We start from the raw sequence: 16,924 nt of genomic DNA on the forward strand, positions 1-16,924 counted from the left end.
ATGTTTCTGGGACTAGAAATGACAGTATTACAGTGATGCTTGCATTAGAATACCTAAAATAAATAGCTTGTATGGTAAAGGGTAACATTCACTGGCCTGGGCCTGGGCTATATGAAAAGCCCAGAGGCCTGGGCTATATGAAAAGTCAGGGAACAGAAAGCAGAGCAGTATATTGAGTAAGAGGAAGGGATTGGACTGACACTTGGGGAGGGTGCAGGGCTAATTTGTTGCATGCCTGCTAAAAAGGTTGGCCCCCCTGAAATACATTATCACCAGCACTGGACTCACTGTATACTCACTTCTGTTTCACATTCATATTCAATTGGTAATTTTTTTTTCTTTTTTATAGTTGGAGAATTTACATATGAATCCCTGGTCCGTGTAACTTCACTCGCTGAAGCACAGGCTACTTTCCAGAGTATAAAGAAAAGAGGCCCACATTGTGTCATGTCTCCTGACCGGATACTCCTGACAGTCAGCACCTTGCAGGATACCTATAAGTCACACCAGACCAGGTCCGATATGATGTACAAAGCAAAAATTAGGGATGCCTGGGGATCTCCACTGCATCAGAAGGAACATGCTAAAAAGGTGCTGGCATCCAAAATCCCTAAGCAACAGAAACAAGTTCAGACAATCAAACTTAAACACATGAAATCTGCCAGTGGCTCTCTGACTATGAAGAGAGTTTCCACACCCTTTGAAACTAAAAAGCTACAACTCAACTTGAGAAACTCTTTGCACATGTCTAGTGTGCGCTCCTGCATTCCTGCTCCAACAATTGTACGCTCCAAGTCATGCTGCAACTTGTCAGAAGAGAAAGCACGCACTGGCTCGGGTAAAGCCACTTCTCTACCTGAGGGTGAGGCTCTGGTGACTGGCCACTTAACTAGTACATCTGAATCAATTAAATCGATGCGTATGATGATTGCACAAGCTAAACCCAAAGTAGGTTCTGTTGGAGCAAAGCCTGTTTTCACACGATTTGAAAACCCTTACCGCATTAACAGTGGATTCAGGCTTTTGACAGTGAAGCAGATGAAAGCATATGAGGAAGCTACAGTAGCTGAGTATAAGGCAAATCAGACAAAAGTTATAGCCGACCAACAAAAAGAATGTAAGAAAGCCTGGGTAAAGAAAATCAAAGGCCTCCCCATAGACTATTTCACCAAGGAAGGAAAAATAGCTGCACCTGAACTTGGGCTTAATGTATATGTCTAAGATCCTTAAAGAACCCTGCTTGACCATTTAGACCAATAAATGCAAGTAAATCATTGGAATTTGGGGAATCTTGGGTTTCTCAAATCCTTTGATTCAATTACAGTCACCATTTGAGGATATTCTTCTTGTGACCTTCAGCGTCTGGAGATTATATAAGGAAAAACACTACATGATTCTTTAGGAAATATTATTCACATAATTAAGTATTCCCCACAATGGCCAAAAGCATATTATTTCACTAGGATTTATTATTTTGCTGAGGCTATTGTTACTGCAAACACTGGCATAGTACTACTGTTTGAGTCTCTATTATAGCTGTAGAATGGTTTAATTGCATTTAAATTAATAAAAACATTTCTATTAATATTGGGTTTTGTATAACATTTATTAACAAACCTAAATTTTAATTCTAAGTTACAGAACTGTTTAGTTGTTAGGTTTGTACTTAGACTATTCCTCCCATCCCTTATACATTGGCAAGATTATGCAAGTTACTTTGTTCTCTCAGACCCCAAAATAATTGAATACACTCAGCCCTTGGTTTGTTTTTTTTTACTTACATGTAAGTCATTCAGTTAGGCCCTGATTTAGGAAAGCATGTGTATTCAGCAAAGTTTAAATTTCAGTGCCTTACTGAATCAGGTCTGTTTGACTTTGGATAAATTCTATCATATTTTTTCTCCCCCCTCACAGGGAGATAAATCCTTTAATCCTCATTTTCCTCTAATGAAAGTGAACAGTGCAACACTCTGGAATTTAGTCCCAGTAAAAGAAGTCCGCCATGGTACAAAAAGAAGAAAATGTTAGTATAAAAGTTATAAAAAATACCTTGCCAATGAAAATGTCTAGAGGGAATTCTACAATTATCTAGATAAATATGTTTTACTCACATTGGATCAACGTTCATAGCACATATGTATGTGTATAGTACAAAAGTACTCACAGGTGTATGCATTTGCAAGATCAAGGCCTTTTTTTATGTAATCTGGGTGCACCCAACTATGTGCTTTCCCCTCCAAATAGAAGAGATAGGTAGCTAGGCAGAAGTGCTGTGAAAGTGATCTGTAAAACACTGGCCAGTTCCCTCTATTCCCTATAGAGTCAGGCCAGGACCAGGAATAGTTTAACTATATACAAATTTATTAATGTTTACAGGGAACCTTAGAAAGATAAGCGATTAATATACAACTGATACAGATATTTACAGATTTATAAGACAGTATTGGTAAATATGTGCAACAACATCAGGTAAATATAGCTAGGCAGATAAACACAGGTATCAACAGGTAAGTTCAGGCAAGAACAATAACAACAATTAGATACAGTAAACCTCAACTTGCTTACTTAACCCAGGCCACATTGGAAGATAACAATATATGTATGTGTCTATATCTATAGAATGATTTACAAAATGGGAAGTGCAAGTCTTCCCCCTACTCCAGGTACCCACGTGGCTGAGACTATTGGGTGTTCCCCTAGGATGCCAAACCCTGGCACCCTCCTAGGGGGAGGAGGGTCCCAGTACTTCCTCAGTCCCAGATGGGCCCACCTGGTCTCTAATCCCTTGGGACCCCCTTAAGGCTTCCCTGGGGACCCATTCCTTAGGTACTCACACATCTGGGGAGCAGGCTGGGAGGGCTCCCAGAGCTGTGAGTGCCTTGTCAGGGCCACCGAGGGCCCTGCCTTCTGTCTTTTATTGGGGCTCGGGCCACCTTGTACGGGTCCCGACAACCAGGTTTTTCCTTCTGCCTTCCGTTGGGGCTTGGGCTGCCTCGTGCAGGCCCTGAAACCTGGACCACCGGACCTCTGGCACACCCCACTGGTGCCTCCCGGGTGCCCGGCCTCACACTGGGGAGGGGTTGCAAACCTAAGCACCTGGCGCCACTCCCAGGGTTTGGGATGATATGCACCACTGCATGCACTGAGTCCTCAGCCACACATCGAGGGTAGCAGACCCGAGCTGGTGGCTCCATGCACCACCGCATGCACTGGGTATCCAGGAACTTGAGCTGCCTCCCACAGCTCCCAGGATCTGCCCCACGCACCGCTCTGTGCACTACTGTGGCTGTAGCCAAAGCTGCTTCCTGCTTTGGCCCCTCCAAGGGGTCTTCCAGGGCTCTTCTGGGCTACTGCTTCTACCTGCTAGGCAGCTCTCCCTATCTCTTCCGAGCCCTGCCTCTCTGTCCCTTGATGCATCTCCTGCGTGCCGGGCGCGCAGCCCTTTGATTCACTCCGGAGGCTCAGCCTCCAAAGGCTTGCCGGACCTGCAGAACACAGGCTCCAATCAGGTCCGGGAGGCTCTTTGCCCCTGCCCTCCATGTGAAGGGCAGGGCTGGCCCTGCCCAGTCCTTACCCGATTGGTGGATGGGCTTCACCAATCAAAAAGAAGATTTTCTGAGCCCATTCGAGCTGGGCTGTGTTGGTAAGTCCACCACATAAACTGGTTTTCCTTTGGGTTGGATCCTAACAGGTGCCAGCCACCCACAAGTGCAACTCAGATCAAAGGATTACAGGTTTTCATATTTGAGGCCATTCAAAGTCTGCATTTTCACTAATACTTTAATTTCTGAATTAGTTAAAGGATTTAAGTGTTTGTTTTAGACATCTTACAAAATATTTTTAAGAGCTTTATGTAATGCACAGAATTCAGATGCATCCCCAGCAGCTTCGCTCATTCATAGACGAGTATAAATTATTAGAAAGCCCCTGAGCCAGTCAGCGCCCAACCCCATCCCACAACAGCCCAGAGCTCATGCACCCTGTGGCGCCTTCCCATCACCACCAACAGTGTGCAGCCCCAGTCCCGCCCTGCGCCTGCTCTGGACTCACCATGACAGGAAGGGGTCAGCCAGAACCCAGGGAAAAATTAAGTGTCAAATTTAGCAAGATAAAAATCCCTCTGTATTCTTTCAGTGATTTTAAATAGTTTTCTTAAATATGATAACCATTTTTATACATTATAAGACCTCAACAGACCTAATCTCACTCAGATAATGAGGAACAATTGTTAATTTATATTAGGCAAAACAGGGCCATATTCAATTTTCATAGCAGTCATTGTGGGACTGCAAACCTAATTTTGGCAAATGTCATGGAAGAGGTGCTGTGAAACAAGCTGTATTCACTGAAAAACTGCAAAGCATGCTTGCTGCGCACCCACAAGAGTCAACTTGAATCGTATAATCTGCATCAGGGCTGGGCAATTATTTTGGCTACAGGGCCACTTTAAGAGTTTTGGCAAGCTGTCGAAGGCCACAGGGTTAGCCCCCACTTGACAAGTGCCCTGCCCCCTGGTCACCATCTTGGGGCCAGAATCCCATTCTCCCCTCTAACCCCTGACCTTTGCCACCAGAAGTCTGTCCCCTCATCCTGGAAGTACTTCATTTGGGAAGGGGGGTTGCCATCTTGGAATGGGAAAAAAAACAAATTATATACAAAAATCAAACATCCACAATATCATAATTGAATTTTATTTAAAGAAAATAATTTTGTCCTGATTTGTGTGTGTTTGTGTCATGTATATAGAGGTGCTTGCAGAACAGCTCAAAACAAAGTCTTACTCTTACATATTGCAGGGGTGTGGGTAGGTGTTGGGGGTATGGGAGGGTGGGTAGGGGTTTGTGGGGGGGCTGTGTGTGTGTGGATGTATGTGTATATGGGGTGTGGTTGTATGTATGAATATGGGTGGGTGAGTATGGGTGTTTGTGGGAGGTGGATGCTTGTGTGTGGGGTGGGTTGTTTGCATAGCATGGAGTGAGGCTCCCCCCCAGTGGTGCACGCAGGAGGGAGGGGCAGGTGGGAACATGTGCGGAGTGGGGTCGGGTTTGTGGGGAGTATGGGAGGAGGGTGTGGGGGAGCGCAGTGTTTGCAGGGGGTGTGATTGTAGGTTTGTGGGTATGGTGGTGTGTGCATAGGAGCCCCCTGCACACCCTCCCCTGAGCCAGTCAGCACCCAACCCATCCCACAACAGCCCAGAGCCCATGCGCTCTGTGGCGCCTCCCCATCACCACCAACAGTGTGCAGCCCCAGTCCCGTCCTGCACCTGCTCTGGACTCACCATGACAGGAAGCGGTCAGCACAGTCCTTACCTGGCCCACCCTGCCTGTTCTGCACTTGCCTGCTTATAGTTTCATAGTTTGTAGGGTCAGAAAGGACCTGAGCGGATCATCAAGTCCGACCCCCTGCCACGGCAGAAAAAAGTACTGGGGTCAAACGACCCCAGCAAGGTGTTCATCCAGCCTCCTCTTAAAGACCCCCAGGGTAGGAGCCAGCACCACTTCTCTTGCAAGCTGGTTCCGGATCCTAGCTGCCCTGACTGTGAAGTAGCGCCTCCTGATGTCTAATCTAAACCTACCCTCTGCCAGCTTGTGACCATTATTCCTGGTCACTTCCGGTAGTGCTTGGGGGAACAGGGACTTCCTCAATGCCTGCTGGTCCCCCCGACTAGTTTGTAACAGGCCACTAGATCCCCCTCAGCCTTCTCTTGTGGAGGCCGAACAGGTTCAGGTCCCGTAGCCTCTCCTCGTAGGGCCTGCCCTGCTGCCCCCGATCATGCGAGTGGCCCTCTGGACCCTCTCCACGTTGTCCACATCCCTCTTGAAATGCGGCGCCCAGAACTGGACGCAGTTCTCCGGCTGCGGCCTGACCAGTGTTGCACAGAGGGGGAGGATCACCTCCTTGGACCTGCTTGAGATGAATCTGTGGATGCATGACAAGGTATGGTTAGCCTTCCTGACTGCGTCCCCACACCGCCGGCCCATGTTCATCTTATGCTAAACAGCAGCAGCAGCAGATCTGACTGGGCAGAAACTTGCTCATCGCAGAGCAGAAGCGAGCCCTCGCCCTCGGCGCTGCCCTGTGGCTCCTCTGTGCTGCCACCACTGCCCCATGGGGCAGCCCAAAGGTGGTGGCAACACAACTGCAGGGCAGCTCAGCGTGGGCTCCGGGTGGCTGTAGCAGGGACCTCTGGGGGTGCTTTTCCCCTGTGCTGAGCAAGTTTCTGCCTGGCTGGTGTTGCTGCTATTTAGTGTGAGCAGGAGAGTCTGGAGCAGGTGCAGGATACTCTGGGTCGGGGCTGTGGCGTGGGTCCCCATGGGTACCACAGGGCTGGGGCCAGTGGAAGCAGTGGCAGATGAAAGAAGCTGCTGCCGTCTGGTCTGCCTAGAAAGGCAGTCCAGCCATGAAGCTGCGCCAGACCTGCTGCATGGCCAGGGGCTGGCAGGACGCGCCACAGCTGTACAGTGCCCGAGCCAGGCGGCCAAGGGACCAGCTGTGGGCAGGACAAAGCCTGTTTTGCCCAGCCCTGTTTTGGAGGGTGATTAGGAAAGCACTGGGCTGCCCTCTAGTGGACAGAGTGGAAACCACTGGTCAGGAGCTGATGGTCCGTTTCAGGAGGGTGAACCTTTTTGGCCGCTGTGCCACAAATTAGCCCTGAACTCTCCCCAAGTGTCAGTCCAACCCCCTTCCCCCACTTGATTTGCTTTGCTTTCTGTCTCCTTCCATGTGCTCCCTGCCCAATTTGCTGCTTTGCTGTGTGCTTCCTGCCCTGCCACTGTGCTCCCTGTCCCCCCCAATCTGCTGCGTGCCACATACACAGGCTGCTCCTGCCACGTCTGGTCCTTGTGCTGCAGATTGGCCACCCTGGTCTATCAGTGGCCATGGTATGACAGACCAGCCACATCTGTCTATCATCAGCAGGGCAAAGCAGTAGCCTGGAAGTGCCCCGGAAGCCTTCCTTTGGCAGGGAATGGCGGGCAGCTCCAGCGGTTAGGCTCTCAGTGCGCAGCATGGCACACGGCGCTCAGACCCTGGGAGCTGTGAGAGGCAGCTCAGGTCTGCAACCTTTGGCGTGCAGCCATGGTGCACGAAGCAGGATCATTGGAGTGCTTGGGTGGTTCAGGTCCCCAACCCCCCCGCACGAAGCTGGGAGCTCAGTGCAGGAGGTGCTGCACAGAGGGTCTGGGAGCTGACCGAGCCCAGTGCTGCATGAGGCAGCCTGGGCCTCCAACCCATAGCAAAAGGTTGAGTCCAGGGAGCCAGACAGTGCTTGGGCTACTGAGCCAGTGGGCAGGGATGAGCCAGAGGTCCCAGAAGCCCTGCATAGCGGAGCCCTTTTCCAGGGTACAGCAACCCCCACAAAGCTCACCACAGGCAAGAGAGCAGCTTGGCACGGAGGACAAGGGCCACGCTCCAGGACCTGGAAGCCGTGAGTTGCAGGGAAAAAGGATTCCCACAGGGGAGGGGGAGTCCCCCCTTATTAGTTAAGGGCTCCTGAGATTGGAGGTCCCACTGGGAGGGCCCCCCTGAAGTTACCAGCATCCTTGAAGGGTTTGGGAAAAGCCCAAGGGCATTGGGGTTTCCCCTTGGGATTAAGTTTAACTTTGAGGTTCTTGCGCTGTAAGCGGTCTGGTGTCATGCCTTATATTTTGTGAACTCTCATGTTTGTAATTTAGTAGATAAGTAGAGTCCTACGGCTCTGCTGGGACCCCCCTTTTGCTATTATTTCACCTGTTGTATTTTTGTGTTTATTTGTAGCTTATTTCTTGTTCACCTATATTCATCTATAGTTCATCTGTTGGTTATCTATGTTTATTTTGGGGTTTATCTGTTTCAGATCAGATCCTTACCTGTGACTCACCTGTATCTGGAGCACTGGTATAAGGTTTTATAGCATTTACCCAGAGGATGTCGTTTATGTTATTTGTTTAGATATCATATATAAATATATATATTGTACATATGTTTATAGCTATTTTTCTTTCCCTTGTGATAAGTTCATGTATATACATTTGTAAATAGTTAAGTCCCCTGACTGTCCTGGCCTGGTTCTATAAGGGTGGAGGGAAACTGAGCCGTCTGCAGTTCCCCCACAGCACACATGCCAGCTAATAATTCCCTTCTACTGGAGAAGGGGAGTATATACCTGAGTACAACTGGGCTACACACAAAAGATCTTTTAGAGCTGTAGAAGTCTAGTTACTCTTCAATGCAGAGAGTGCTGTAATGTATGCATTGTGCAATGTGCATTGAAACCGTGATACGAGTGTGTGACAGAAGGGGAGCAACCTTGTGGAGGCCTGTTGACTGACCGTGGACTACAAATCCCAGAGGCACCTGGACGCAGGAAGAAGTGATGAGAAACCCTGCAGAGCCCTGCTGCTGGACTGCAAATCCCAGAAAACCTTGGAGGCAGCGGGAAGAGGTGGCAACCTCTGATACCTGGCTGGTTACCTATGGGATTCCCTGGGGGCAACGGTGGGCTGCAGTGAGCTGGACTGAATAAGAGAGGAGCCTCTGCACAGCACAGGTGAACCGCAGACCAATGCACATGATCGCCGGCCTACAGACCTGCACAGAGTGACTCTGGACAAAAGGCTGGTTCTTGGGAACATCCTCAGGGGTGGGCATGGGCCTCTATGTGCTGAATGTACGTACCCCCAGCAGTACTGACCACGGCCTGTTTGCTTGCCCTCTAAGGGCGCGTCCAGATGAGCGGGCACGTGCCTCTTGCCCTGTCTCAAACCCCTTTGAGAGGGGGCAAGAGGCACGTGCGGGAATGAAAAATGTTCCCCGCGCTGCAAGTTTGCAGTGTGGAGAGAAAATAAGACCTCTGGACATCCAGGGGTCTAAAAAAAATGGAGTTAAAAAAGTGGGGCAGGGCCCCACTGGCCCCCCCACTCCCCCAGCCCTGCCCTGCCCAGCCCTATCCCCCGCCTGCCCCCCCAAGCCCCCGATCCCTGTCCTGCCCAGCCCCATCTCCCCCAGCCCCCTGAGGCCCCCAATCCCTGCCCTCCCATGCCAGCGTCCCAACAGCTGAAAACAAACAAAAACTCCCCAGCGCTTACCAGCAGTCCAGCTGCTGGCAGGGTCCCTGGGGCCCCACCTGCACAGCAGAGGGCAGAAGGACAGCCCAGGCCCTCCTGCCCCCCGCTGCCCTGTGCTGCCTGGGGGGGCTCTGCCAGGAGGCCCCAGAGCCCCCAGAGCCCTTGCTTCTAGGGTAAGTAGAGGCTTTTGGAGGTTTTTCTTCTTCTTTTTAAAGTGACGGTGCCTGGGGTTGGGGGGGCAGCCATGGGGGCTGGGGGTGCAAGTGGGGGCTGGGCAGGGCAGTCATTGGGGGGTCTGTGGGGGTGGGACTGGGACTGGGTGGGGCAGCCATTGGGGGGCTGCAGCAGGTGGCAGGGGATGGGGTCAGGACGGCAGCAATCAGGGGGATGGGGTATCATAGTACTTAGGGTCGGAAGGGACCTAAACAGATCATCAGGCTGGAACGGGTGTCGGGATCATATCACACCAGCCAGATATCTGTCCAGCCTCCTCTTGAAGCACCCAAGGTAGGAGAGAAAACCACCTCCCTTGGGAGCCCATTCCAGAGCCTGGCAGCCCTAACTGTACAGTAATGTCTCCTGATGTCCAGCCTGAACCTTCTCTCTAACAGTTTGTGGCCGTTATTCCTGGTAACCCCGGATGGTGCCCAGGGGAACAGAGCCTCCCCCAATTTCCACTGGTCCCCCCGGTGAGTTTGTAAACGAGCATCAGATCCCCTCTTAGCCTTCTCTTGTGAAAGCTGAATAGGTTCAGGCCCTTTAGCCTCTCTTTGTAGGGCCTGCCCTGCTGACCCTTGACCATGCGAGTGGCCCTCCTCTGGACCCTCTCAATGCTAGCTACATCCCCCTTGAAGTGCGGCGCCCAGAACTGGATGCAGTACTCCAGCTGCGGCCTGACCAGTGCCGCATAGAGGGGAAGGATCACCTCCCTGGACCTGCTTGTGATGCATCTGTAGATGCACAATAAGGTGCAGTTAGCCTTACTGACCACTTCCTCGCATTGGCGGCTCATTGGCAGATGGGGCATGTAGACCTTGCAGGGGGGGTGTTAGCCCCTGCGGGGACCGTAGCCCCTGCGGGGGGGACTAGCCCCTTTGGGAGGGCAGCAAAATATATATTCATGTTTCATTACTATATGTAGAGTTCACTTTATTATTATGATAGAGACATTGGTAGGCTTCCACACTGCTTTAACATGGTAGATATATCAATAAAACATTGCCCAACTGATTGCTGTCTCTCTCTCTCTTCATAGTGGTCTTTTGTTTTACTTGTGGAGGAACATGGATTTTGGGGTATTTTAGAGTGACGTTTGGATTTTTTTTTTATCAGGGATTTTTCAGTTTTCCAATCGGGAACACCAGAATTCCTGCTAGGGAGGCTAGTGGCAGGGCCCTGCCTGCTCACAGCTGGCACCTTGGACCCAGCTGGCTGTGGTAGACCTCCTGGCCAAATGAGGCCAGGAGAATATGCTTTGACAGTTCGAAGTAGGCCACCACACCTGGAACATCTGGGCGATAGCTGCCCAGATGACTGGGCAGGGAGCACACATGGCAGTAGTGCCACACAGAAGCCAACTCTGCAGTCACAGCACACTGGCAGCTGGCCCAGAGGGGCAGATGCCTCTACTGGCTGTGCAGTCCCCATCTGGGTCTGGCAGGTGCACAGCAGGTCACAGTCAAGCAGCAGTCCCCACTGCCAGATTGCTGCAGTGGGTAAAGTGTGCAGGGACCTCTTAGGGCTGCTTCAGCAGTCCAGCTGGCACAAGGTGTAGTGTCCCCAGGTACCAATTGGCTGGGCCCCAGAAGCTCCTGAGAGCAAGTAGCCCTGAGCTATTTGCCGAGGCAGCTTTTTGTACTGCTGGGGCCAGGACAGGGAAGCTTTTTATATTGCTGGGGACAGCACAGGTGCTGGCCCTGGGCTCTAGCTCCCCCTGGCTGCAGATCCGGGAGGAGCCAGGCAGGGTTTTTTTTTCCCAAGTGGCACAATTTGCTCCACAACAAAGTGCATGTCCAAGCATGTGCACTGAGGCAAAAAGCCCCAGCTCAAATTTGCACCACTTCTATTTGAGCTGCTGCAAGCACACGTGCTTGCATGTGTGGACATGCCCTGAGTGTAAGTTGTTATACTGTGAATGCCGGTTTACCTGTTAGGGTCACAGGCCAACAGGAAAAGACAAAGGCATGTCTTTTCCTGTTGGCCTGTGACCCTAACCACTAGAATACTCAATATAAAGTAAATCCCTCACTGTCTGTCGTGATTGCGCCTGACACTGCAGGGGTTTGTTACAGTGCTTTTAAATCAACTTCACTGCAGCTGTTGCAGGAGGGGAATGAGGGGCTGTAGGCCTTGTTAGGTGCTGATTTGGGTTCTGGGATGTGCTTATGCTGCTTCTTTTCCCTTTTAATGTTTTAAACTTCGTCCAAAAGGGGATGTTTAGGAACAAATGGCTCAGAATAAAGAGGGATTTCAGTTTGATTCTGAGCTAGCAGGGGCTAGGAGCCAGAAGCACTCTCAGGGTACAGGTTACTCAGGCCACTTGCCAGTGACCTCTTCTGGCTGACAAGGATGACTGTTCATGGAGAGCAGGGCAGGCCTGCCTCTGCCTGAGCCAGGGGGCTGTGGTAGGAGATTCATGGAGAAAGCCAGCAGTCAGGTGGAAGGATGTTCCAGGCCATAAGAAAGACTGAAGGATTTTATCTCTCCTGGGCTGCAGAGCTATTCTTAAACAGGAAACCTGAGCTGATCAGACAGCAGTCCTGGCCATGATACCAATCATAAGGCAGTATAGGCGACTGGTAGGGAGTATACAGGGGTGCACGTGCCTCCCTGACAGGGCCAGTGCTCCCCCGATGGCCCCCTCATGGTTGATGGCTGATACTGTGGGTAGGGTTGGTGCCCCCACCTGACAGGGTCGGCGGCTTCTGCAGGTGCCCCCAGATTCAGGAGGCATCACTCATGTAAGGCAGGGTAGATTGGCACCTTATAGTAGGGCTGGCAAGCTGGTCAACTGACCAGTCAAATATTGTAAATTGACTGCATATTTTTAACTGGCCAAAGATTATAGCAATTTTACAAAAAACCCTACATTCTTTGCAGTTTGACCAAAAAATGATTTTTTTTGTTTTTGAAACATTTTTAATGGAAAATGTGTACTTTTTCTGTGATTATTTGGACCTATTGGCATTTTTTGACAATTTTTTACTGATATTTGACTGGTCAATTGACCAAACTTTATTTGACAGATTAAATACCTCACCCTACCTTATAGACTAACTAAATTAGAGAGATATATTTAGTTTGTCTATAAGATGCAAATGTACCCTGTCTTCTGCTTGCCTTCAGACTAGCAAGTACAGCTAACTACTTCTCTCATGACACCATTTATTAGGTGTGCACCGATAAAGCTTTTCTTGGCTGATACTGAGAGCTGATTATTAATTAGCCATATCAGCCAATACTGGTCTGACAACCAGGGATCCATGTTTTCTGTTTCCCATGGAAAAACAGAGAAAACCATGGATGTCCTGGTTTTATCAGAGAAAACGTGGATTTTCTCTTTTACCAGAGAAACCTACGGATTTCCCCCTTTTGCAAAGAGCTCTGCAGGCTGGCTGAGTTCCAGCCTGCAAGAGCTGTTTGCAAAAAGGGCAGGAAAGCCTGAACCCTGCCCGGAGGGGCAGGGGGAGGGGGAGACAGAGGGGGAAAGGCAGAGCAGATCCCTGCTGTCCTGTGACCCGGTGCAGCTGGGGACAGAGGAGCTGCTCAGGGATCTCGTAGCGGCTGCTCGCTCCACGCTGCCCCAGTGATGCACCTCCTGCACGCAGGACTGCACTGAGGGAAGTGATGTGGGGCTCTGCCACCCAGAGCAGTGGCAGGTGCAGGAGGCGCAGTGGGGGGCAAGGAGATCCCAGCGTGACCCTGTTGTTCCCAGCTGCACTGGGTCTTGCCTGTGGGGCTACAGCAGCAAATCCATGTTTAAAATGTGGACCTATTGGCATTTTTTTTTCAATTTTTTACTTATATTTGACTGGTCAAATCCCTAACCTTACCTTATAGACTACCTAATTAGAGATATATATTTAGTCTATAAGATGCAAATCCATCCTGCCTTCTGCTTGTCTTCAGTCTACCATAGTTAATAACATCTCTCATGATACCAACATTTATGTTAAATGATCTCAAGAAAATCAAAAGCAGAGGCCAGATGCCACTACTGATGCTTCAGGTCATTCACCAGCCTCACAGTCCTGTTGGTCATGACATGAGGTGCTGGGCTGAGTGCCCTGGCAGGGCTGAGCAGATTGGCTTTCAAATGTTCAGCTTGTGCTTTTTATAGACCACCCCCACCACCACCTTGACTCCAGGTTTGGCAAGGGGTAACTGCTCTTGCACCCCATGGGCTGCCAGCCCTGCAGCTTGTAGTGCTGCTGCCCTCTTAGACAGGTGGATGAGGTTGCTGGGTGAGACTGGAAAGCATGTTGGCTCTTGTATCTTCAAACATGTTGCCTAGGAGAAATATGTCACTACCTTTCCAGCAAGACCTGCTTAAGTCTTGTTCATGAGTAACCTGTTCCCCACCAACTGCAGGGTGGACCTGGCCGTACCTTGGCCCTGTGGATGAAAACACGAACTTCCCCTTCCTGTTGCCTCCTTCAGGCCAGGCTTGGCTGCCTTGCAGAGAAGTTGAGATGTTTGTATCCCAGCCTTTGGGATGAACAATGCAATTATCATTCTGTACAAACAGGTGTCCTGAGTCTCTGAGGGATCCAATATTAACAGTGAGACGTGAACAGCAGCTTTGGGAGGCTGGCTCAAATATATTACAAAGCCATTTTAGAAGCATACATATTGGGGATGGGATAACAGAGTGAAAATAAGCTGCCATTCTGTACTCCCCTTCAAAGCAATGCAAGGTCTGTGCATCTATAGGTGCGTGACTGATTCCATTTCACAGATGGGAAAAGAGAAGTACAGAGAGATTAAGGGCCAGGTTGTCACCTCATGTGCATCTTTGAGCCACTGATAGAGTTGGGAACCCACATCTCCTGCCTCTTGGTCGAGTGCTTTAATAGCTACACATCCTTTCTCCCACTAGAGAAAATACTGGATGATGGAGTAAGACATACATGGCTACCCTTGGCTGAAGGCTACCCTTGGCTTTCCTAGTAGTAATTAATATGAAGTATTTCCTTAAACATAAGAAGGCATGATACTTGTTCACATTATGCCCCTTCACATCTATCCTGGAGTATAGGAGGGGCAAAATTTATATTTATCTTCAGGCCACTCAGTCCTGCTACAGCTGCATAAAGAGGCAGTTGTGTAACTGAGACGGTTGTGCAACTGGGCTTGTAGCACCAATAGACATTATCCTCCTAGTCAGAGAACATGTGTTAACTTGGATGACAGGAAAGGTGTCAGTTGAGGCAAATGGGATACATAGAGAGCAGTGGTTCTTTTCAGTGACATCCTTTTCATTTTGTTGATGCGACTACAGAAATATTAAATCTCTTTCCCTCTGTGAATAGAGCGGCACGGAAATTCATAGCACTCTGTGGTAACAGTACATTGATTATGGCTGAATTACAATAGGATCTTAATGTAAGAGTGTTATAGATCTCCATTATTAGCAGCAATGTTCTTAACTAATGATAGTATAATGAATACATTCAGATGATAAAATACAATCTGCTTGCTGCCAGGCAAATGCATAATGTGGGAAGTTATGACTGCAGCTCAAGTTTCCCAAACACAACCCCACTTCTAGTGGAATAACTGTGGAGTTTGCTCTGCATATTGACTTTACTTCTCTTGGTTATTCATGTGGGTTGTATGCATTTGTAAAACACAGCTATCTCTTCCAGGGCCACTGGCTACATCAGTGTGGGACATGTGCCATTCTAGCGCATCGAAAAAACATGCTGAGGAGCAAGCCAATGTTGGAGGAACTGCAGTTGCTGAAGGTCAGGGGCACTGGAAAACTGCTAAAAAAAAAAAGACAAGCTGACTGATGCCTGGCTCAGCCACCTGAGTCTGTCCTTTCCAAGCTAAGTAGCAGACTCAGAGATGATACTACCACAAGCAATATCACGGTCTATATGGCTAGGAAATAAACAGATACAACTTCACATTGCAAATTGGGTGTGGACCAGATCTACACAAAGTGTGCCCTGTGCTCACAGCTTTCATGTGATTTGTTGATTGAAGACACAGGCATGTAGCCCCCTTCTTTTACTTGCATCGATAAATAAAAGAAAATGCAGTCCAGGGCTCTTCCAGTCCCAGAGCCTCCTGGGTTCTAGTATTGCACTGAGTCGCTGCGTAACCTTACAGCATTTACTTTCACATGTTATACCTCAGCCTCCACATCAGTAAAATGGGGCTAAATCATAGGCATGCTGAGAATAACCTACTGTTTTGGGCAGTGCAATGCAAGTAGTCTGAGATTCCTGGGTGTCAGGTGTTGTAAGAATCAGACTGACTGTTCTTCCATGAGGACACACATTCATGGCTACAGGGAGATAGAACTTGAACTCCCAGTTTGCTAGTCTAATTTTACCCAGCTGCAATGACATGGTAGGCAGTTTATAACAGTTATTAGATTGTGTCTGTAACATTAGGTTAAGGGGTCTCGCATGACTTTCTACTGGACCTGTATCCAAACAAAAAGTTTCACTACAGACAGCACTGAATGTCTCCCTGTAGCAGGTTGCCCCCTAAGGCTGTGTCCACATGAGCGTGGACGTTTGGTTCCCCAGAACCTTGTGCCACTGCTAATTTTCCTTGGGGAATGCCTGTGCCACTTATCCTTTGGCATACGGCAGGTTACCCCAAGTGGAGTAGGAGAGGTTGGGTCCAGCACTGGGCTGGCCCCAGTGGACTTACCTGGTGTCCTGGGGCCCTCCAGGGGCTGCAGCAGCAGCGATCCTGCTGCTTGGAGCCTAGCCAACGGCCAGTGTGGTTCTGACTGACCTGGCTCTGGTTTTGAGCAGCACATGCTGCCCCCATGTGCACCGCTTTGCTTTGTTGCTGAGGTTTTTTTGACCCCTGGATATCCCAGGGCCAAAAAATACCCCCACACAGCTCGGAGAACCCCTGAATGTATGGTATGTTGCCCTCCTGTTTGTCCTGTGGGAACAAGTAGGGAAGGGTTAACCCTTCCCTCCCTGTTCCCCTGGGATAGACAGCACAAGCAGCCACAAGTAAGCCCTGAGGTCAGGGAGAGGCAGGAGGTGTGGAGGAGGTGGTATTCAGAGGGGCAGGGGGGGAACCAGAGGAGCCCTGGGGGACAGGGAAGAAGCCTGGAATGGGTGGGGGGAAGGGGATTCTTATCTTTCTCCTCCAGGACTCTCCTGTCCTGAAGTGTGACTGCTCCAAACTGGAGATAGCACTAACACTGATCAACATTTGTGTGCCTCCAGTGTAATGTGTAACAAGGCCCTTACAAGAAGGCTGAACGCTGCATCAGGAGGTAGACTCCCATCCCAACCCCAGGGCTGATACAAGTGAACAGGGCACTAGTGCAGGAGACTGGACTTGCAGTCGCTGTCACGGAGGAGGGTACCTGGAGATACAGGACTTCAGACTCCAGGGCTGCCAGATCAGCATTGTATTCCTTTAGCTTTGCTTTGTTTCATTCCTATGCAGACGCACGCATGTAGACTCCTTCCTGCTCAGCTTTTTACATTCTAAGGGTTTGATCCTATTTACAAGCCATGGTGAACACTGCTGCATAGCTTGTAAAACCTGCTAGAATGTTATTACTGTATAGCATCGAGCTCTGTGTCTGCAGAAAGACAAAAGGCCAGGGCTATTTAATCCCATCCCACAGCATTGCACTGTTCAGACAGGAGATATTTAAACAAGTGAGCTTCTGT

General features: G+C 49.6%; 1 protein-coding gene and 1 long non-coding RNA gene across 3 annotated transcripts in view; both read left to right on the plus strand.

Moving 5' to 3' along the window:
- FBXW10B (F-box and WD repeat domain containing 10B) overlaps positions 1-1,585 on the plus strand; it is a 31,619-nt gene extending 30,034 nt beyond the window's left edge. The window contains exon 14 of one of the 2 annotated variants that reach the window (XM_090059975.1): positions 350-1,585. In XM_090059975.1, the coding sequence (XP_089916101.1) occupies positions 350-1,221 (872 nt within the window). In that variant the 3' untranslated portion in view covers positions 1,222-1,585. The remainder of the gene's footprint in view (positions 1-349) is intronic. The other variant, XM_090059976.1, reaches the window with a different exon arrangement.
- A 6,812-nt stretch (positions 1,586-8,397) lies between these two features.
- On the plus strand, positions 8,398-15,317 carry LOC149858831 (uncharacterized). The gene is made up of 2 exons (XR_016443926.1): positions 8,398-8,527; positions 14,912-15,317. It is a non-coding gene; the product is annotated as an uncharacterized LOC149858831 (long non-coding RNA).
- Positions 15,318-16,924: the final 1,607 nt, after the last annotated feature.

Source organism: Crocodylus siamensis, chromosome 8 (genome assembly GCF_052110815.1).
Source record: "Crocodylus siamensis isolate JL-2025a chromosome 8, ASM5211081v1, whole genome shotgun sequence".
Classification (NCBI taxonomy): Eukaryota; Metazoa; Chordata; order Crocodylia; family Crocodylidae; genus Crocodylus; species Crocodylus siamensis.